The sequence below is a fragment of the Hypomesus nipponensis genome, chromosome 18 (assembly GCF_054491055.1).
Source record: "Hypomesus nipponensis isolate SF chromosome 18, ASM5449105v1, whole genome shotgun sequence".
NCBI lineage: Eukaryota > Metazoa > Chordata > Actinopteri > Osmeriformes > Osmeridae > Hypomesus > Hypomesus nipponensis.
The window spans coordinates 17,056,146-17,080,228 of NC_140378.1; the positions used below are offsets into that span (position 1 = coordinate 17,056,146).

At 48.7% G+C, this 24,083-nt stretch overlaps 1 protein-coding gene and 1 long non-coding RNA gene across 2 annotated transcripts in view; both read right to left on the reverse strand.

The window, feature by feature from the left end:
* Positions 1-20,034: 20,034 nt before the first annotated feature.
* On the reverse strand, positions 20,035-21,370 carry LOC146252472 (uncharacterized). The gene is made up of 2 exons (XR_014732063.1): positions 21,288-21,370; positions 20,035-20,971 (listed from the first exon to the last, which is right to left on the reverse strand). It is a non-coding gene; the product is annotated as an uncharacterized LOC146252472 (long non-coding RNA).
* Positions 21,371-22,264: 894 nt separating this feature from the next.
* LOC146252473 (voltage-dependent calcium channel subunit alpha-2/delta-3-like) overlaps positions 22,265-24,083 on the reverse strand; it is a 28,927-nt gene continuing 27,108 nt past the window's right edge. The window contains exon 10 of the mRNA XM_084679054.1: positions 22,265-22,421. Within this exon, the coding sequence (XP_084535180.1) occupies positions 22,265-22,421 (157 nt within the window). The remainder of the gene's footprint in view (positions 22,422-24,083) is intronic.

Below are 24,083 nucleotides of genomic sequence, written 5' to 3' on the forward strand. Positions count from 1 at the left end.
TTATAGTATGCTGTGTTACGAACATTGTAGAAATGTTTGAACACCTTCCACCCCTACTCCCTACTACAAAATCTTGTTTCCAGGAGTGAGCAACAACCTAGTAGCTTTGCAAGCGGTGGAGTGGATCACCTGCGTTCAGCTCCTTACCTGTCTGGGGAATTCCAGGAGATAATTGGGAGGCAAGGGTAACGTCAACATTGCAGATTGTCCTTTTCATGTCTCTGCACCGCAGTGTAACAAAATATGGCAATACTATGGCAAAACTCTGGTTCGTTTATCATTCACAGATGTGAAAGAATATTCACCTTCTGAGGATCATAAAACATTACAGTCCAATAATATGGCACATGGAGTTATATACAAACAGCCCATCGAGCCTGCAATAAAGCAACATTTGAATGGGCCTGCTCTGATTGATTTTACAGCAGTGTGTTCCGCTGCTCCCATTGGTGGATCTCCAGGCGAGATTAGAAACACGTTAGGAGGGGTGTGATGATTGGAGGAGAGTCCAAAACTGTACTGTGTGAACTTTCATTAGTCTTCAACTGCCGGAAAAAGAGAAAACTCGGTGATCTCACGTCAATCTATGGTTCGTAACTGTGCTGAACAATTTGTGTTGTGAAGTTAGGGAATGAACAAACATGGATTACATGTTATTCGTCCATCTAGATGATGACCGAGGCTGTTTTCTATACAGTTTGAAAAACAACTCATGGATCTGACACATTCATGCAGGACGTTAACGAAGCCCAGATTTTTTGAGTCTGAAGTAATCTTGCTAATCTACAGAGTGGGGCCTGTTTCTACTCTAGACTGTGGTCGACGATACTGTACTCCCTAACTACAATGTACTCCATGTTTATCTCTCTTTCCCCTTTGCTACTCTGTTGCTACCACCCCTGCATCCCTTCAGCAGAGGGCCCTGATATAAACATGTTAGCCTTTAGCTTTCAGAGCTAACTGTGATGTTGCCGTGCCTCTTCAACAACCTCTTTACAAGCTGACAACAGACAAGTATATTGTTTGTGTTTCGTTGTCGCTGGATACTTGTGCCCCTTGTTTCTCCTATTCTCCTCTCCTCGCTCTCTTTTCCCTCTCCTTCTGTCATCGTGACGTGTGTGGAGGTCTGGTCTACGGCGAAGTCCAGAACCGGGGTCAGATCCGGTGGCTGACTGGTCCTGTCAGTGTGGTCGCCCCTGCAGAGCTGGATCAAGTGGTCCCCAGATGGGGAGTCCACAGGGCCCAAGCTGGGCTAAGCTCCGTGCTGACAAGGATACAGCCTTCCTGGATTTTACATTTGTTTCTTTTTAGGGGGGTGGTGGTGAATGGGGGGGGGGGGGGGAGGTGGTGGTAAATGGGGGGGGGGAGGTGGTGGTAAATGGGGGGGGGGGAGGTGGTGGTAAATGGGGGGGGGGGGGGGTGGTAAATGGGGGGGGGGGGGAGGTGGTGGTAAATGGGGGGGGGGGGGGGTGGTGGTAAATGGGGGGGGGGGGGGGGGGGTGGTAAATGGGGGGGGGGGGGGGGTGGTGGTAAATGGGGGGGGGGGGGGGGTGGTGGTAAATGGGGGGGGGGGGGTTGTATTTTGAGGGGCCCCGGAAAAGTGCAAGGACAATTCCGTGCTCCCTATTTTCCTGGAGCCAATACCTGGAAACCCCTGACGCTTCCTGGAGAAGATGTTGAAAACAAGCCACCTCTTCTCAGCTGGGACGTGGAGCCCCTCAGGTGTGTCTGTGTGGGTCTTCTTCCACCCTGCTGGAAGGCACATCAGGGTGCTGCAGGATGGGGACCAGGACAACAGACATGCTGGTGCTGCAGGATGGGGACCAGGACAACAGACATGCTGGTGCTGCAGGATGGGGACCAGGACAGCAGACATGCTGGTGCTGCAGGATGGGGACCAGGACAACAGACATGCTGGTGCTGCAGGATGGGGACCAGGACAACAGACATGCTGGTGCTGCAGGATGGGGACCAGGACAACAGACATGCTGGTGCTGCAGGATGGGGACCAGGACAACAGACATGCTGGTGCTGCAGGATGGGGACCAGGACAGCAGACATGCTGGTGCTGCAGGATGGGGACCAGGACAGCAGACATGCTGGTGCTGCAGGATGGGGACCAGGACAACAGACATGCTGGTGCTGCAGGATGGGGACCAGGACAGCAGACATGCTGGTGCTGCAGGATGGGGACCAGGACAACAGACATGCTGGTGCTGCAGGATGGGGACCAGGACAACAGACATGCTGGTGCTGCAGGATGGGGACCAGGACAACAGACATGCTGGTGCTGCAGGATGGGGACCAGGACAGCAGACATGCTGGTGCTGCAGGATGGGGACCAGGACAGCAGACATGCTGGTGCTGCAGGATGGGGACCAGGACAGCAGACATGCTGGTGCTGCAGGATGGGGACCAGGACAACAGACATGCTGGTGCTGCAGGATGGGGACCAGGACAACAGACATGCTGGTGCTGCAGGATGGGGACCAGGACAGCAGACATGCTGGGGGACAGAAAGTTAACAATGCTCATGTACAGCAAAACCCTGTGTGAGGTAGAGTAGGCTGGCAGCAGTTCTGTTCACCACACGGCTGAGAAGCAGAGACAGATGGGAGGTAGAGAAGGGGGGTGAGGGTGGGAGGGGAAGGTGCAGACAGTGACTGATGTTCTCTCAGTCTTGGGGATGAAGTCATTTGCTTTAATACTAACTCAAATGAAGTGGATCAGGAGAATGTTAGAAGCTCAGGTTTTTGGAAGCATGCTGGTGAGTCATCGGCCACCAGTGACTATCAATCAGCTCAGCTTTATTCCTCTGGTGGATGACATGTCACCTTACCGACCAATCAAACTGCATAGATGTTTCCTAGTATTTGAATGTCATGGTGACATAACATTAAACAATTAGGGGTCGCACTGATACAACTGAATAACATTGTTTTATTATCATGGCTGGTCTACATGAAGTACTGTTCATAGGCTGGTTGTAGTTTTCATGCATTGATATAGTATACGTCGTGAACACTCTTGTAATGAATTAAATCCAACTTTCTTGCACTGGGGAAACTTGATGCCAAGAACTCTGTGGCAAATAACCATGAAAAATCTCCTCAATCTCCATCTGAAAACTCACAACAAACACGGTCATTGGATAAATTATGAAGCTTCAGCATACAAACATCGAACCTAGATGGCAGTTCCATTATGGAACGCAAAATTCCTAAAGTCATTACCACAGAGGAATGATTCTCTGGTCCCCGGTTACACCTAGGACCTGATCCAAGATCAGCTTTTCCTGTCCAAGCAAACCAACCCCACAAAGAGGAAACCGTAACAACTGACCCCCGACAAGTATTTAGGCGACAGCTTCAATTTTGTCTACATTTTTGGCCACCTCTTCACTGATGACTGACAGCCGAGCTAGTTAGTGCTCTCGTTAAAGGGCACTTAATGAAATAAGGTGTTTAAACACAGGCTTTACACTGAGGTCTTTGTGGTTGATGAATCCACACTGCAAGGATGGAAAAATGAAATAGTTGGATACCCAGGTAATGTCCCACAAGATCTCATAAAACTAACACCTATTTAAAGGTGAATATCCTTCTGTACGGTCCTGTCTGCAGTATCTTCCTGTCAGCTTTACCTTCTCTGTGAAGGGCAAGGCAAGGCTACCCTGGTGGACCCAGTCTGTTGTAGCTGAGGAAATATCTTCATGTTTGTTTACATTTAGCAGACACTCTTATCCAGAGCGACTTACAGTGAGTACAGGGGCATTACCCCAAGACAAGTAGGGTGAAGTGGAGGGACACAACGTCATTTGGCATGGCCAGGAATCGATCTGGCATCCTTCAGAGTACTAGTCCGATTCCCTAACCACTCAGCCATCTGACTCCCCACCGTGTTTAACCACCCTTGTGTTCAATTAACATTCACAGATGTTAGATACACAATCAGTTTTCAATCGGTGCATTGTCGGAGCATGTGTAAACAGTTTTAGCTGGAAAAACAGCCTTATTGTGTGAGGTCTGCCTATTGTGTTCTGTGCTCCCCTGAGAGGAGCGGGGGGCTGTGAGGAGGAGAGCGTGGGGCTGGGAGGGCGAGAGGCAGGTGGGGGAGACAACTGTCTCAGTGGGCCCAGTCAAAGAAGATGGATGCTCTTTGCTCATGACTAATTGATTCTGTCTAACAAGCTGACAAGAAGACCTCTTCCCTGGACCATTCAGTTCAGAAAGAGAGGGAGAGAGGAGGGAGAGAGAAAGAGAGGAAGGAGAAAGAAAGAGAGAGATAGAGAGAGAGAGGGGGGGGGGAGAGAGAGAGAGAGAGAGAGAGAGAGAGAGAGAGAGAGAGAGAGAGAGAGAGAGAGAGAGAAAACCAAAAGGGAAGATTAACTAAATTCTCCAAACTGGGAGGTGATTTGGTGGTTCATTTATTTCTCTTTTGTTAAGCCATTTTTCCCTTTTGAATTATCATCAGCATCAAGGAACGGTTAGCAAAACCTTATTCCTGATTAGATCAAAATATCCAACATTTTCCAGTCATAATTTTTCATTAAACAATTAAAAAAGAACTGTCACTCAACATCCATCTACTTACAAGAGCAATTTATGTTATTTCTGAAATATTAATGTTATTTTTCTTGACCAAACCCTCTTCAAATAAGGAGTGCAGTTTGAGCAGCAGTGTGGAAAGCGAGTGTTTGTGTCGCTGACCTGCCTCACAGTCCGTCCAGATGAGCGCTGGCACAGAGACTTAAAACAAGACATAATTCAACAGCTCATTGGTTTTGCCTCCTCTCATCCAATACAATCAATCTCAGAGTTATGTGCTGCCATAAAATAGGGCAGATTTCATCCCACGATATGACAAAAATCTGACAAATTATAACTCAGCATGTGGAGCAATAAAAAAAGAGTATTTATTGCAGTGTTAATTAGGTAGAGTATTACAAAGCATCCAATTCAAACACTTACGCCCACTTAATCATATTCCAATGCAAAATATTTCAAGAGTTAATTTAATTGCGTAATGAGAAGCACATGCATTTGGAAAGTTGAATCAAAACAAAAATCCTTTCTCTAAATCTTGTCTCTGCTCCTGAGCAGATTGCATGCTCTCTGTGTGTGGCATTATGTCATGTGGCCATCGCACCTCTGCTTGTTTGTGTCCATGTCACATGAATACATGGTGTATGTACGTGTGTCCTGGGCACTACGGCAATTATGCTTCAGTCCAGACTAGTCGGTCTGCTGAGCTTGCTGACCTGAGCAGTGTGTAACTCCTGTGTTGAGGGGCCACCCCTCTCATGCCATTTGGCTATCCAGCTCACTTCAAAGCTGATGGAGGGCTGGCAGACAGCCCAGGACCATGACAGACTGGCGGGAAGCCCGGAACTCAAGCCCCTGGCTTCGGGCCTACAGGCCTGGGGCTGGGGGTTGACAGGGCCCGGCTATGAGGGCCTGATGAATGGGATCTGGCACTGAGCTGGTGATTTCTGCCTGGATGTTTGTGTGTGTGTGTGTTTGTGAGAGCCATTGCTGTCAAGACCCCCTAAACTCTGGCCCAGAGATGCAGAGGGAACCCAGGGAAGGTTATGGTTGGACACGGTGGCCTGCAGTCAGGGGACCAGTGTGAGGAGATTGACCCAGCAGCTCTTCACACCCAGATATATTTGCTCACCTTGGATGAACACACACTTATGAGCGCGCACACACACACACACACGCACACACAAACACTACACAGACTCACATGCTTACACCCCGAATGATATACTGTCTAGTCATACAGGAGAGAGAACATTCGAATCTCGACTTCTTTACTATATCACAGACACCTCAAACACTTTCTTTCTCATTAGACAAGACTCACACACAGAAACACATACACAGAGTACACACAGAGTACACACAAACACACACACACAGACACACACACACACACACACACGGTTCCAACCATCATTAGATATGGAGTCCACCCAACATTTTCAACCTGGAGAGGGGGAACATTATTCACTATTGACACATAGAATAATAGTGTTCTTTTATATCCTCAAGGCTCATACATTAAACCTGACTAGAGGTCAGAGAAAAGGGAGAGACAGTCTCATCGTATATAGGAAACACGTTGCACCAGGGTATTCTGGAGGAATCAACGTCTCTTTTCCTCTACAATCCACGTTTCTAAAGAGACACTGATCCCATATTGAATATGGAGTGAAACGGAGACATTGTGCTATTGGAGTCCTGTAATAAATAATGGCATGTAGTCCGCAAGAGCAGAATAAATTGGCCATGCTGAAGTGAAGTTCAAGGGATTTGACACTAATTCTATGTACTTACTGAAATGTATGCTTGACGTGTTGGTCCAGAAACAGTGGAACGTAGGCTATACATCCATGATATACGGTCTGCTTCTAATTGTATACGTCGCAGGTGTATTATTTGAAACAAGAGAAGTGTGTGCCTGGGTTAGGAAGGCAACATGCCAGTGTACAACACAAGCGCCACAGCTGACACCAACAGTTCTGTAACGTCGAGGGAAGAAATCTGGTGCCAATATCCAACTATGTCCCTCTCTCTTACACACTCCCTCTCTCTTTATCAGTATTTCACAATCCGCCTTTTTCTGCTTCTCTCGTGGCTTAGCCTGCACGTTCTCACACAGAACCATCCCCACTGGCGGCACTGACGACACAAATCTGAAGAACATTTGACTGTTTATGAAAAGAGAGGCCCGGTTCTTAAATCTTACTGCTTTGTCAGTATGAAACTGTTTCAGCATGAGGTTAATCATCTTGGATGTACTTGATTCCGATCTAATGTAATTTGGGTAATTTGGGCGAAGGTTTGAGGTTGATTTAGAGTGCCTGTGTGTGTTAACCCCCCTTCCCACTGACTTTTTGCCAGGCCTCATCTGAGCTCTCAGCTCATCACTTGTGCTACAGTGCCTGACGACTGTTGGCACCCTGCTCTCCACTGTCTGCCTGAGAAAACAAGCTAACGCTAATTGATGCAACGCTAACTTGCGACACCGATAACAAGATAACGCTAACCCATGTTATGCTAATGTGAGGGAAGTGGTTGCGGCCACCGACCACCACCTACACCAACGAAAAGCTGGTCACATATGGGCCTACGTGATCGGGAATAGAACCGGCAACCCTCTGATTAATAGCCCGATTCCCTAACCGCTGGCCTGTTATATACTTGAGGAGTGAGTTTCACCAATCAAACCCATTACACTAACCTCCTGCAATGTACTTATGTAAAAAAAGCCTGCGTAAAATGTTGCAAACGTTAACCTGCTTTGGAGCACTGCAAAATACTACGGCTAACGGATGCTATGCTAACTGAAGCAATATCCAAACTGTCATGCCATAATAATTCAATGGGGCGATACATGCAGCAACTCCCTATAATGCTAATGTTCCGCTCCCCCAGTACCTCTCGCTTAGCTCCCACTGAGAGAGCAGAGACAGACCAGTAAAACCAGTCACCCATCCCAGCAACAGTCCAGTGCACGCCTGCAGACACACTGCAGACCTGTATAAATAACTCTCTGTCTACTCGATGGTTTTTTCCCCTTTAGAAAGTCTGAAAAGTTACAAAAAGGAAGTTTCTGAGCGAGCGGAGAGCGTTTTTGGGCCCTGTCCATGTCTATAACATGCGGATGGTATTTCATTGCACGTTGCCTATTGGATGAAGGTACTCTGTTATTGGTATTAGAGAGAGCTGGACACACACAGGGAGGATTAGAGAGAAGACAGGCTGTGTGTGTATACATGCATGCCTGGTGGTGGTGTGTGTGTGTGTGTGTGTACATGTGTGATTAGTCTAGGGTGTTCTCTGGACTCTGACGAGAAGCGTGTGTGCTTTGGGTCAGACAACATGTTCCAAGATGTTTTCAGAGGCTCTGCCATCCCCTTCTCCCCTGTCCTCTTGGACCACAGTAACACTGTGTGTGTCAGCTCTTTACGTTCACTAAGCCCCACCCTCAAATCTTGACCTTTTTCTCTCTCATAAATGATGGATACACGACACACATTTCACGTTTTACGGTACTGGAGCAAGAACATTCACAGAGAAAGTGCTGTACTTTGAAATATTGTTACAGTGTACCTCAAAGACTGAAATCTGGGAAACTTCCCCGCAGGTCCAAACTAACTGGATCCAAAAGATGTCGGTGCCCACCCACAAGGTCTCACCTTCCCATTACTAGACTGCTGCAAGAATGCTGCTTGTCATTCAAGATATGAACGACATGTCTGTGAGGCTGAGCTGCACCTGGAGAGGAGAATGAGGAGGAACGGGGGAATAGGGGGAGGACAGGGGGAGAGACGGAGTAGAGGAGAGAGGGAGGAGAGGTGGAGGAGATGGAGGAGAGGAGAGAGGGAGGAGAGGGGGAGGAGAGGAGAGGTGGAAGAGATGGAGGAGAGAGGGAGGAGAGGAGAGGTGGAGGAGATGGAGGAGAGGAGAGAGAGGGCCGTGAGGGAGGAGAGACAAAAGAAAGGGAGAAGAGAGGGGGGGGTAAGGGAGGAAAGAGAGAAGAAAGGGAGGGGGGGAAGACACATGAGGACATGGGAGGACACGGTTGTCTCTCAGGTCTGGATGCTACACTCCAGTAACATATGGTCAGTTCCTGGAGCACAGAGGGCCTTAACGCAACACAAATCACCCTCCTGCGTACACTCTGGAACTGACAGACTTTACATAAACACACACACACGGTACACACACACATGCACACACATACACACAGTTAAATTCCCAGACACTCACACACGCACGTTGGTTTGCAAGGGTGCATTTATGTACCCACCCACGCACACACATTCAGTACATGAAAATGAAAATGACACATATTTATGGATGTAAATCAGGAAAGACACGTCCTGAAGCAGGAACTTGGTGACCTCACTACGCCTGGGCCAACAACCAGGTTAACTGGAGACAGACACATGAACCGAGGTGACACTGGCAGGGGAAAACTCTGAAGGAGTTCGAGTCGTGTCATCAGTAATCAGCTGTGTGTTTTCCCATCGTGGCTAAGCTTAAATATGTGCAGAGTTGACGTGGGTGTTCCAGTTTCAAGTTCATTACAAGTACAGGTACAAATGGTTGGAATCCTTTGGTCCTGTTCCTCTTGACAGTTTCCTAGCAGCCTATATAAACCTACAATAAATAATGTCCTAATCCTATGAGTTACAACTCTTATCAGTGTGTGTGTTTATATGTGTGTCATATAAATACCTGTGTGTGTGTGTGTGTGTGTGTGAGTTCAGGTGTGTTTTTGTGCTTGTGTGTGTTATTGATGGGACAGTCTGAAGGAAGCTGTCAGGTCAGTCGTGCTGAAACATGACCCACTCTTGTGGGAACTGTCTGGCTTTCAGGGCCTGATGCTTTAAGACCCAGATGCAGCAGCACAGATTAAGGTGATCAGGACAGGCTTTAGCACACAGTTTATCAGTCATACCGTAAGCCAAACAGATATGAACACACACGTGCACACAAACACACGCGTAGAGACACAACGCGCACACACACAAACACACACACACAAACAACAATCAAATAAAAAGGCTCATCCCTTCAAATGAAAGTTTAATCGACGCACCACTGTTATAAGCTACGCCCTCTTCCCTCATTCCTGTGATGCGGCCTGGTTTTCCCATACTGCACCGGGAGGAAACTAGAGGCTTAGTGCACCAGTCAAGTCTAGATCTGTGATTTAAAGGTGGTGTGTCAAACCTGGGTCCAAACATACGTTGTTGTCCAGAGGTTCTCCTCAGAGCTGGGAAACATTGCTTCAGAGGATCTCCAATCGTATATCTGCTATGATAAGAGTTATCTGCGCACAAACATAAATCACACATGCAACTCCACAAGCCTCTTTTCAGATTCCCTTTTCCAGACAACCACTCTGTGTCCAACAAATCACCCTATGGAGAGGCCTTGATACGCTGTATGTGCGGAGGAAGAGAACGGCATTCAAAGTTTTTTTGATTGAGACCTGAGGTGAAAATTCCATATTTCTTTTATTTCATGTCGAATCGCTAGGAATGTAAAGTAAAACATCCCATGTGCAGGGGCGAGTTTCATTTCTCTTTATATAAAGTGCTTGTGATTTATGAACCCACGGCGGCTTTTTTTTCTGCATGAAATAAATCATCGAGCTGGATTCCAGGGAGAGTGAGACAGAGAGAGATGGGGGGATGGGGGATTGGGGGGGGGGGCAATGGAGAACTCAGAAAAGGGGTAAAGAGGGGAGTCCTTCAGGCCCTGCCAAGTTTGGGAGTCCATATCGGCCGTCCAAGCTTTTATAAGTGGAAGTTTGAACATGTGGGTGAAAAAGGAACTGCTCAGCTGTTTGATTGCTTCTCTGTTTATCTTTCTCGTGTTTGGTCGGGGAGAAATGTGGGAAGCACTCATTTATCAAAGGTTTACAGAAATAAACTTTCCAGACTCTTATCAATGATCATATTTCCACATATAAAAATGTTTCAAATATATTACATGGAATAAGAATTTCAGCAATTTCTGAAATGGTGTTGATTGTGTAGGTTCAGTTGAATCAGCAAAAATCACACAAATCTCAGAAGAGAAGGTTTAGTTTCTTGGCTAATTTCTACTATTCATGCATAGTTTTTAAAATGAACAATGATTGGTCTATGTAAGTCAATTACTTCACAGCAAACCTGGGCGATGAGTTCAAGATCTGTGGTTTTGGTGCCCACAGAGCATTTGTATTCATGCCTACATTCATGAGCACACACACACACACACACACACAAATGGGCACATCAACAGGACATGTGTAAGCTGGATAAACAAATCCAGGAATAGTATCACTATGTCCATTTAAACATTGCACACATAGCCTATATGCAAGCGTAAACATACACTTACGCAATCCCAGTGCTGACAGGTTAACAAACTGAGGTGGACCCTTGTCAGCTTCCATTAAACCCACTCATCTCCACCCAGGCCTCTGATGTCACACAGATATGCCAAAACCCCACACCCCTGGTCTCTCCCTCTCTCTCTCCCACACCCCTGGTCTCTCCCTCTCTCCCACACCCCTGGTCTCTCCCTCTCTCTCTCCCACACCCCTGGTCTCTCCCTCTCTCTCTCTCCCACACCCCTGGTCTCTCCCTCTCTCTCTCCCACACCCCTGGTCTCTCCCTCTCTCTCTCCCACACCCCTGGTCTCTCCCTCTCTCTCCCCACACCCTCTCCCTCTCCCACACCCCTGGTCTCTCTCTTTCTCCCTTTCTCTCTAACCCAAACTGGTCTCCCTCTTCCTCCCCCACCTGGTCTCTCTCTCCACCAACTCCATCTGTCTCCCCCATCCCTTCTCTGATTCATACCTTTCGATCTTCCTAGTGCACAGTGTAAGAATTGGTTAGGCGTGCGTGTGTGTGTGTGTGTGCGTGTACATCATAGCTTGCACGGAGAATAAAATGATGTCCTCCCCGGTGTGTGTTTCAGTAACGCTGGGCATCCACGGCCCTGTTGCCTCCAAGGTGTCAGCTTCAATCAGCGCTCGTGAGGGAGGGAGGGCACAACATCCAGCTGGGCGCTGTTTCTGCTCCGCACTGGCACCCCTGGCACCGAACCCAGCTGGCAGACTCTCTCTCACACACTCTCTCTCACACACACACTCTCTCTCACACACACACTCTCTCTCTCTCACACACTCTCTCTCACACACACACTCTCTCTCACACACACTCTCTCACACACACACTCTCTCTCACACACACTCTCTCACACACACACACCCGTCCACACACACCTGGCGCTGCCGTCAAAGGGGCCGTTGAGGCAGGACACACACATACTGAACAGAGAGAACGAGGCGGCGGGAGAAGAGAAGGTGAAGCGAGGGGAAGGGAAACAAAAGCTTGTTAGTTAGCGGCCGTGTCCCAGAGGGGAGGAAGCGACGCCCTCCGGTGGGATCCAGGAATGGTCTGGAGAGCTGTGGTGTGGTCCTGACGCCCGACGGTCGCTCATCAAACGCTGACCGTGGCGATTTACGGTACAGCCACCTTACCAATGCTCTGTTTGTAACAAAGGGAAGCTCATGAGCAAATGTGGGATTGGAAAAGACAGTGAAAAGAGTACTGGTTGGACCTGAGGCTGGAGCTGAGATGTTAGGGGACAGGGTAGAAGCCAGGGTGATGCATCTGGAACTGAGACACCGGCAGACAGAGTGCTGATCCTACGATACGAACATCTCATGTGCAAACCTAAAGACCAAAGCAACCAAACTGAAAATGAATGATAGGAGACTGAAGTCTAATGACATACAGCACACATCCATTTATTCAGATGCACAGATGTTGCTCATTCAATAAACAGGATGACATCTTTGTGTACCTCATGTGTAACTATGCAGTGATGTATGTATTAAATGGATTCTATTTTAATTACATTTGATCTAGTGTCCTCAGACTTCAGAAGGAGCAAGACAGTCCATCTCCTTGTCTCTGATCCCTCCCTGACACTTCCTACACAAACAGTCCTTCTGTATATCACACTTAAGATGAAGTTGGCAGAAAAAATTACGTTTGTTAGTACACAGATTTCTCAAGCTAAAAGCTAAAATCAGAGACCGACAATCAATTTCCTCTTCTCTTTTCTCTGTTGATAACACGAGGTTATGTTAAGTGCTATTAAGGATCTGTCTCTATGTGCTTGTTGATATGTTAGTGACTTATAGAGTACATTAGTGGAGACTTCCCAGGGCCAGTCCTAGTTGTGGAGAAGCTCCTTCCACCAGCTTCATATCTGAGCTCAGTAAACATCTCTGTATCTTCTCTCATAAATCTGCCATGAAACTCTCTCTCTTTACTCTGCGCCCTCCTCACACAGCACTGTGTTTGTGTGTGTGTGTGTGTGTGTGTGTGTGTGGTTCTGAGGGGGAGTCTGTGTGTTTGTGGATAGGATTACATTGCGGTCTTGGGGGGCCACCTCAGAAACATCCCGAAAACCCTGAGGAGATTATGTCGAGTATGTTGTGTAAAGCCCTCCCGTTGACCCATCTATCAACTAACCAGGACGTCTGCTGACGTCACACATACACACACTCACACACACACGCTCACACACACACTCTAAGCCTCCTCTAAATTCAGTCTACATTTGACCAGCCATGATGCTCGTTAAAAAGTTTATAAACACACTCAAGCACAAATGACCTTGCGCAGTCTGTTAGGTACTGATCATAAACACATGACTTATTACAACTGGCCTCCCTTCTTCTGAATCAACACAACAGCCAGGCATCTGGAGAGAGCCATCGGGTTACTTGAACTGGAATTATCTGGTTAAATAAACAGGACGAGGGTTGAGGGACGTTCTGTAAGAGTTGTAGGGAGAGAGAGAGAGACAGAGAGAGAGAGACAGAGAGAGAGAGAGAGAGAGAGAGAGAGAGAGACAGAGAGAGAGAGAGAGAGAGAGAGAGAGAGAGAGAGAGAGAGAGACAGAGAGAGAGAGACAGAGAGAGAGAGAGAGAGAGAGAGAGAGAGAGAGAGAGAGAGAGAGAGAGAGAGAGAGAGACAGAGAGAGAGAGACAGAGAGAGAGAGAGAGAGAGACAGACAGAGAGAGAGAGAGACAGAGAGAGGGGGGGCAGGGCTAGGTGTTGTGAGACTCTTTCATGGCCTCCTTGGTGTCTTTATTCCAAGCTGAATCACAGGTAGCAGTGAGACTAAACAAAGGACTCTTTGTTATACTTTCTTATAACTGTTTCATTTCTATAAATACTACTAGTGTGACTGATGTTGTACAAGACTAGAGACAGGTGTCAGTGATGTGGAGTGAACTCAATGGATTTTGCATGGCATGGACTAGACTGAGGTAGCGCTCTGGAATGTAAGCCATCTCCATGGAGACTGAGGATGGAACCTGCTGCTGTTACCACGCTAACCTCCCCCTGAACATCCCAGAATGAGACTGGACTGTCCAGGCTCCGCGGACACCACAGAGGTGGGATAAGGGAGGGACTGGGGAACGTCACAACATGACATGGACATGCTGGACTGAGACCGCTTCACAGCTCCTGCTAAATCTCAGACACAGCTCTCTTCCTCTCTCTTTATCTTTTGCTCTTCCTCTTTTAATTTGATCTCTCCTTTCTCTTCCCATCTCTCTCATTCCATCTCTTTCTCTCTCTCTCTCTGTCTCTCTCTCTCTCTTCCTTTCTCTCAGTGTCTCTAGCTCTCTCTCTGCGTCTCTCTCTCTAACTCCAGACAGAAATCTAGTTCAACGGTCAGTGAGGATATAACAGGACCATGTCTATATATTTATTCCATCTCACTGAGAGGAAGTCCTACGGTAAACCATGCTACCAGATGTTCTGATTTGGCCTGGGTCAAGATCAGGACCGGACCAGGGAGACGAGGAGGAGAGAGCAGCTGCCAGTGGAACGTCAAAGCCAGACTGGACCAGACCAGAGGGTCCTGCTTCTCCTAAATGAACCAGAGAGACCCACAATTCACACAGTCCGAATCCTGACACTGACTCACACAAACACTCACAATATCCTGCTGTTTTTTGATTGTTTCTCTCTCTCTCTCTCTCTCTCTCACTCTCTCTCTGCCTCTCTCTCTCTCTGTCTCACTGTCCTCTATCTCTGATTATTTTAGTCTCTTTCTGACACACACTCTTTCTCTTTAATGACAGCCACTCTGTATCTTACTTTGTCTTTTTCTCTTCCGCTCTCTCTGTCTCTTCCTGCTGTCTCTCTATCCATCTCCTCGCTGCTAGGCACTTTTGATGTGTACACACACAAGCACATACACACACACTTACACACAAATACATAAACATAGGCCATGGCGCTTTGCTACAGAACACACAGCTCGGTTTGGTGAACCCAGATCTAGTTAACGCAACAGAACCCTCATCAGCTAGCCTTCCTGAACGCCCCAGACTCTGGACCCACACAAACAAGCAGCCAGTGTCACGACCTATCTCTCCTCCACCGCAAGCACGTCAACACAGAACATTACACCGCCGTGATGTCATGTCCTACCAACGCTCCAGATAGTTAGAGTGAGTGAGTGCAGAGACAGCACACACACACATACACACACACAGTCACATGGACAACTGTGTAAATGCACAAATAAGCAGACACACCAGACACACACACATGGTGACTGCAGTGGTTGGAGCGAGACAGTGCAGGAGGACACGTCCTGGTTGCGGCTCTGAGGGAGCAGAGTTCTTCTAGAAACTTCTTTCTGTCCAGAAGGGGGCGAGGAGGGGGGAGGAGGGGGGGCGAGGAGGGGTGAGGAAGGGTTATGAGGGGTGAGGAAGGGTGAGGAGGGGAAATGAGGCGTAATGAGGGGTGAGAAGAGGTAAGGAGGGGTGAGAGAGAGGTGAGGGGTGGACACAGTGGTATATAAACGTCACATCAGAGCCCAGATTTGTCGGTCAGAGCATGTGGTTGTAACCCTAGCCTCCCTTTCACTGCTCCGCTCTGCAGAGTGTTTAGCTTCCAGGATCAGAAGAGAGAGCTGGACCTCCGTGGACCTGCGCTGGTCTGAGCACTCTTTGGACTCAGCCAACTGCAGTTATCACACACAGTCCTGATGAGCAAAGCACCCACACAGGCTAACTCACACGCACGAACACACACACACAGCCAAACCCATACTCATACACGTACGCAGACACACACACACACTCACAGTCCGCCAATAACTTAACCACAGAGTACTGTCCCCACAGTGAGTTCATGTGAGGTTAGGTGGAGTAGATCTCCAGCTGGGTTATTGAGATACAAATTAAATATGACACATATGACCATACACACACACACACACACACACACACAGACACACACAGACACGGGCACACACACACACACACACACACACACACACACACAGACACGGGCACACACACACACACACCCACACACACAGACACAGACACACACGCACACACACAGACACACACACAATAAAAATCGAGCCACTGCGTGCTTGGAAAACTCCATGTTGAGCGTGAAGTATCAAAACCATCAAATCAAATCTCAACTCAACATTCATCAAGACGATAGGTTGTAGGATAAATGGGTTTGGGGAGTTCCATGGTGATTAATGGAGCATTCGTCCAGTACAAATACTCTGATACTAATGAACTGTGATCAGAACTACATCCAACATGGCTGGAACATTTTTACTGGACTCCACCAATCCCAGCTCAGAGATCTAGGGACAGGCTTGTGCTGTGCTGTGTTGTCTTCTCATTTGGTTTCTCTCCTCCTCCTCCCCTACTCTCCTCCTCCTCCCCTTCTCTCCTCTCGGTGTCCTCTCCTCCTTCTTCTACTTCTCTCCTCTCTTTCTCCTCCTCCTCTCCTTTCCTCTCCTCTTTGTCTGTCTCTGTTTAAGTGAATGGAATCCATCACCGACAAGTCAACCCATTTCAGCTCACAGCCAGACTCTGTTTGAGTGGCAGCCACATCGCAGGGGTCCAGCCATTCACACGTACCCACTTCCTGTCCCAGTCCACCAATAGGAATGTGCCTCTGGGCAAACATGCCAACCTTTTAGAGCTTGGCAAGCTGGTACATCCTCATTTGCCCCCAATCCCAGTTCCAATCACTGTGTTGTCCCCCAGTCCAAAACACAGCCCCGGTTTGTTTGATGAAGCGGAGCGAGGAATGCTGAATATATTTCTATGATTTGTTCTGGTTTTAGAATGCTGTTTGTAGCTGGTGGGGGGGAGAGGCCTGTCCAAGACTAAGAGGACGAGGAGGAGGGGCCTGTCATTCTACCAGACACACAGAAACACAGTGCTGCTCGGACACAAACACACACACACACACACACATGCAGATATTTATATGTTAACAGATGCAATAGACATAACAACACACAAACAATGGCCCTTCTCTCGGAGATGATTATCACACACACACACACACACACACACACACAGAGGTAAACCCACGCACAGTGTTGGTACAGCTGGCTGTCAGATCCATTGGCTCAGCGAGGGGTCTACAAGCACTGATGGCTCCTCTTCCTGTGTGAGTGGGAAAGTGCGGTTACGTGTGTGTCTGTGTATGTGTGCGTAGGTGTGTATGTGTGTCTGTGTGTGTAGGTGTGTGTGCGCGTCTGTATGTGTGCAGGTGTGTGTGTGTGTTTTCAGCTGGCACCTCTCAACCTTGCCAGTGGTGTGTCTCCTGGCACCCACAGGCACACATTTGTCTACAGGGTTTGATCTTATTCGTGTCTCTGAGGTGTGTGTGTGTGTTTATATGTGGTCACGAGTGCGTACGCGTGTGTGCGTGTGTGTGTGTGGGTGCGTGTGTGTGCGTTCTGTACTATGGAGGGATCTGGACACGATCAGAACAGAAGCCAAAAAGCATTGAGCCAAGAAAACGAGGGAACGAGTATAGGGAGAGGAAAAAGGTCAATAAGAGAGAGAGAGAGACCTAGAAGGAGAGGAGATACCACAGGCTCCTTCAGAGAGGGTTGTCTTCTGGGGTTATCTGTGGGGTGGTGCACTACATCCACATGAGCAACGACTCCCGCTCTCCCTCATGATACACACTGGACTCTCCCCTCAGTTCACGGACACACACACACGCCTACACACGCACCCACACACACACAAACATGAACGCACACACAGGGAGACACCCCACCAAACTCTTGTGGTACCTCAGTGTAACACGATAGCCTGTTTATGTTGTTGTTCCTTCTCTTTTCCTCCCTCGACCGCCCCGCGCCACCACGGCGTGGTTGTGGTCGCAGGGACTGTGTGTGTTCCACGTCTGGTTCAACTGTGCACGGTCGTTCCCATAGAAATGTCAGCGGTCTTCAGAGCGAACCGCCTGTGTTGTTACACACCGGAGGGAGGAGGTACCTACTTTGGGCTTGCCCTTTCCTTGACCGCCTAAACGTGTGTGTGTGTGTCAGCGTGTGTCAGCGTGTGTGTTGGTGCGTCACGTGAGCTTGGTGTGCATGTGAGAACCTGAAGCAAGATTCTCTACCATTCATCTTTGGCCACAACAGCGTAGGGTAGTTTGGTCAACACCGTGATGAACATGGTTCCGGGAGAGCAGAGCTTCTGGGTGATGGATGGTGGTGTTTTGAACAGGGCCTACAGGACCCTGTCACAGTGATCAGAGCCCCGCTCCCTCAGTGGAGGCCTCCAGCACAAACACCACACACACAGATTCCCGGCAGGCAAGGAACCCTGGATGTTTTCCTTTATCTACCTTTGAGGAACTATTCCCCTGACTTCCTGTGTGTGTGTGTGCGTGTGTTCTATGTGTGTGTGTGTGTGTGCGTCTGTGTGCGTGTGGGTACATCGTCGCATAGTTTTCCGTGTTTCTTGCAACTATGAAAAACAAAGGAAGACAAAACGTTATAATGAGAGAAGAAAGGAAGACGGAAGAAGAAAAAAAACGATATAAATAAAAAAGAAAGACAGAAGGAAGGAATAAAAGAAAGGAAGAAGAGAAGAGGGAGGTATGGCCTTGAGGCAGCATGTGTGTGCATGAGCATGTGGGAAAAACAGCCGAGACAAAACCATGAAAAGATGGAGTATTCATCAGGGCCGGGTCCTTACCAAGGACAGCAGGGGTGCTGCTCTCACCCCCCACCCGCCCCCGCCCCCACCCCCTGACCCTCCTTTGGAAGATCAGTTTTCCGAGTCCAGCTTTTGTTCAGTCATCGGATGCAGTTTCCCATAACTCACCCAGCGAACAGGAAAGGATCGCAGACCGGATTGGACGCGCTGCGACCCAAAACAGCTCCGACCCCATTACAGGATGATGGATGAGAGGCTGCAGGAACGACGAGCGTTTGGAACAGGATACGGAACCAGAGAAGCAGGGCTGGAGGGACCGGGGGAGGGAGCGAGGATCAGAGCGCATCTGTGTTCCTCTGAGGGCGGAGACAGGAGCATGGCAGAGTCCTGGAAGACAACGTCGTTTCCATACTTGGCAGGCTGCTTCTCCTTACGGAGCCCACAACCCAGACACCACAATGGGCATCAGGATGTCTAAACCCCTTCACGTGTACTGTCAAAGACCCCAGGGGTGCACTTGATTCGAGCTGCCCGTGTAGCACACCGAAACCAAAGTCCCAAGATGTGACACACGTCTAGCACACCTCGAAAAGCCTCGGAAGCGCGCTATGTCTCAGCTGAACCCTTGTCTGTTAAACAAGGCCGGGGGAAGAGAAAAGTTGGAGCGCTTCTGATGTGAAGGAGGGGTCCCTTCTTAGGAGAGTTCACTTATCCTATCAGACATGGTCTGTGGCTTCCGTGCAGAAAATGCCATGCCTTCGGTGTGAGCTGTGTCAGGGCTATACAGGACTGAAGGAGGCCAGGAGGGTCGCTCACAGGAAGAAGCTTTTTTTTCTCCACATGATGGGTGGAGATGTTTGACTTCAAAGCCCATGTCTGATGATGGTGAAGATGTTTGTGTTTCTGCTTATTGTTCTCCCCACTTGGCTGGAGGGAAGATATGCAGATCCACACTAAGGGCCGTGGGATAGGACCGTGTGTGAGTGTGTGTGTGTGTGTGAGAGAGAGTGTGTGTGTGAGTGTACAGGATGTTTGTGTTTGTTTCTTAAATAAACACAGATGCGTGTTGTGGTTGGCCTTGGAGAAGTGTTACGGTTGTCATTGTCTGTGAGTCTGAGGGGGGGTGCCTCTGGGGGCAAGGACCAACAAAGACACACACACACAGTATATACATGGCCCGTAACATACACACACAAACACAGTCAGAGAAACCGCCAAACGGTTCGATCCATCACCGAGCATCACAGATGGGGATTAGAACACGTGTCCTCCATTACAGGCCATGAAGGAAACAACATGGCCGCCTGGCTGGAAGTCTGGACACAGAGAAGCTATCAAGCGCGCTTCCTCAGAAAGCCACCATGATGAGCGTTTCCTGTCTATCAGCACTGCCAACATAAACGTCACACTTTAAATGGGGCTCACTGTGACGTTTTCTACCAGAATCCCCCCTTTTCCACAATAAAACACTTTCCAGACGTTTTCACAAGGTTTTTATTTCAAAAGTACATAAACAGGACCAATATCGTTCAATAAGGCAAAAAGCTCAAATATTTATAACCACTCATGTTAGACGACTCAGTCTCATTGTCACAGTTTATGGGTACCACTTGCAAATTATAAATAATACTTTCTTTTTTAATATATAGAACATTTCATTTATCAATCTTTTATGTTTTCTTCTCATCAGTAGTTTTCAAAAAATCATTGTCGACAAACATCACCAGCCACTACATATGATCATCTTTTCTTATTTTGTATTCATGATAAATGCCCATGAGTAGACAGACTTCTTTAGGGGGAAAGTGTGCATCTCTCTCTCTCTAGCTCTCTCTCCTTTGCGGTGTTTCTGACCAGGTGTTTGTATGACCCAGTTCCAAACCTAACCCTAGCGCCTAGCCCCTAGACACTGCCACAGCTGACTGGAGAGGACTTGGTTCCAACATTAATATGGGGATAATACACCACATGAACCAGAGAAGGGCAGGGTGGAACTAATAAATATCACATTTTTAGGACAAACATTCATTAAAAAAGTCTTTTTTTGTTCTCGTTCCTTGGCAAATGACTCTGCTATCCCTAACAAACTCCATCAGTTACAAGTGACTTCAGCTCATTCAACCCTAGTGTCTGTAGATGGTGGCCTGTCAATAGGGCATTAGGGAGCAGGTCTGTCTAAGGACCAGGTGCTGGCTCTGATCTGAACTGTAAAGGGGGAGGGGGGGGGGGGGGTAATTCATCGTCGGCGTAAATGGGGTTCACTTGCATGCCGAGCCGAACCAATCCAGGCTAAGCTCTGGGTTGGGAGGCGTGGCCAGTTCTGGTCACCTGAGAAACAGTGCCAGGGACACGCAGAGCAGTGTTGCCGTGAGCGACGGGCTGAGCCCCAGGGCTCCTCCACACTCCATAGAGTTCTCCTGCCAAGACAAGGGAGACACAGAGAGAGGTGGATAGAGAGACATATAAAGAGAGTGAGAAAGAGAGCGAGAGATTACCTCAGATGTTACCTCAGGGTGAAAGGGGTGTGTGTGTGTGTCTGTCTGTCTGTGTTACCTCAGGGTGGAAGGGGTGTGTGTGTGTGTCTGTCTGTCTGTGTTACCTCAGGGTGGAAAGGGTGTGTGTGTGTGTGTGTGTGTGTGTGTGTGTGTGTGTGTGTGTGTCTGTCTGTCTGTCTGTCTGCCTGTCTGTGTGTGTTACCTCAGGGTGGAAGGGGTGTGTGTGTGTGTGTGTTACCTCAGGGTGGAAGGGGTGGCAGGTATCTGGGCGTCTGCGGTCCTTCTGATACTTTAACCTCTCACACTTCAGAGACTCGTTATGTGCATAGGCAGTCAAGGAAAGCCCCGAGTCATTCACAACACTGCACCTCCACTAGCGACAACCTCCCTCTGGAGATCCCCTGCAGATACTCCAGAGACAGTCACACTGGACATCCACACAACCGACGGCCAAAGATCTTTAGGAAACAGTGCATGCTTTATACCGAATACAACTCATTGTATATTTTGCATTACATTATGAGTATATTTCATGTACAGTAAGTGCATGCTCCAGTTAACCCGAGAGGGGTTGTGAGGCCCTAATGGTGGGGAGGGGGGGTGGGGGGTGGGGCGTATGAGGAGGGGGTTTCTCCAGAAGACTGGCTGGTCCTAAGCTTTGTCTGGTATTGATCAGACCCAGGCTTTCCTGAAACATGACACAAACACACACACACACACACGGACACGCACGCATGCACATACAATACACAAACATGCATTTTTAAGGGTGATCACAAACACGACACACATGGGAATACACCCCCACACGCACAAACCATTGTGAAACATCCATCTGTTAGAAGTCAGTGCATTGTTTGGAAGCTTTAAGTCTCCTGCCTCTGATCTCACAGCCCCCCCGTCTCCCAGAACCCGGTTTCCTCTCCAGCAGGGCACAGGCCAAGCTAACTCAGCCTCACTCCCTAAGCCCCCACCACCGCCCCCCCACCCCTCCACACCCCAGAGAAAAACGCCTTGTCACTCTGGCCTGTGGCGTCTCCACATTGATAGACACTCAGTAATAACTCACAGGCTGTTGGGATGGACTGGGATTTGAGAGGCGAAGGAGGAGGTTCTCAATGAGAGGAGAGGAGGCTGGGTATCAACCCAGCTCGTTTTGGGTAGACAGCTCTGAGAGTGCTGGTCACATGTAGAGACAGACAGGCAGACAGATAGCTAGAATGACAGGTCGACAGACAGACAGGTTTTGGTAAGGATATACATGATCTCAATGGGGTCCATGGTGATTGGCTCGGCCGACTCGCAGTCACACTTGTTGTCCACCACCACCATGAAGAGGTTACTGCTGGGGATCTGCTGGATCACAAAGGATCTGCCAATCAGGAAGGCGGGAGGGGCAGGGATGGGGGAGGGGGCAGAGACGCAGAGACACTGTCAGTTTCCCAGGCGTTGTTGGTCAGATACTGTAATTCCTTTTCCAGGGGGGGCTTGGATACTCCTACTGATCCTACTGGACGTGTGTCAAAAAGATGACTGGTGGTAGTCAGACAGATACATAGGAACTCCCACGTACAAACACACACACACACACACACACTCCCACCAGGCCATGACCATGGGGCACACCAATGCAGTGTTGCAGAAAAAGGAACAACTCCAGATAGGAACGCCTCTCTGCTACAGATCTCTCTCTCTCTAAGTCTCTCTGCCTCTCTCTGCCTCTCTCTGTCTCTCTCTCTCTCTCTCTCTCTCTCTCTCTCTCTCTCTCTAAGTCTCTCTGCCTTTCTCTGTGTCTCTAAGTCTCTCTGCCTCTCTCTGTGTCTCTCTCTGTGTCTCTCTCTGTGTCTCTCTCTCTCTCTCTCTCTCTCTCTCTCTCTCTCTCTCTCTAAGTCTCTCTGCCTCTCTCTGTCTCTGTCTCTCTCTCTCTCTCTCTCTCTCTCTCTCTCTCTCTCTCTCTCTCTAAGTCTCTCTGCCTCTCTCTGTCTCTCTCTCTCTAAGTCTCTCTGCCTCTCTCTGTCTCTCTCTCTCTCTCTCTCTCTCTCTAAGTCTCTCTGCCTCTCTCTGTGTCTCTCTCTCTCCCTCTCTCTAAGTCTCTCTGCCTCTCTCTGTGTCTCTCTCTTTCCCTCTATCCGCCTCTCTCTAACTCTCTCTGCCTCTCTCTGTCTCTCTACCGCACTCTGTCTCTATCAACATCTCTCTGCCTTTAACGCTCTCTGTCTCTCTCTACCTCTGTCTCTCTTTACCTCTGACTCTCTCTACTACTGTCTCTCTACCTCTGCCTCTCTCTACCACTGTCTCTCTCTTCCTCTGCCTCTCTCTACCACTGCCTCTCTCTACCTCTGCCTCTCTTTACCAGTGTCTCTCTCTACCTCTGCCTCTCTCTACCTCTGCCTCTCTTTACCAGTGTCTCTCTCTACCTCTGCCTCTCTCTACCACTGTCTCTCTCTACCACTGTCTCTCTCTGCCTCTGCCCCTCTCTACCACTGCCTCTCTCTACCTCTGTCTCTCTCTACTGCTCTCTGTCTCTACCATGGCTGCCTGCTCACGGGCCACAGAGAGAAGCTGATTTATGTCCCAGTCTGGGGTTTATGAAGAGGAGAAGCCGTAAAGATGATCTCTTCTTTCTCTCACTTTTCTTTACCCCCCCCCCCCTTCTCTCTCTCTCTCTCTCTCTCCCTCTCTTTTCCACAGGCTGTGTGATTGATGCTGCTCTCTGTTCTGCATGAAGACTATCACACGCAGGTACAAAGGCAGTCAGTTGGAATTAGAAGTTCCTTGTCTTACAGTAACTAACCTCACCTCACCCCGGCCCGGCCCAGCTCGGCTCATTGATAGGAACCAGAACACGTGTTTCTGGTGAAAAGACTTCAATACATCCTGACAGCCCAGCTGCAAGCCTTGAACAAAACCAAGAGCTGCAGAGAGAGAGAGTGAGGGTGCACACACACACACACACACACATACACACAATGGAGCTATCCTGACACACACACTTGGGGCTGCAGCATCTAGTCCACATGTCCAGGAGAGAGAC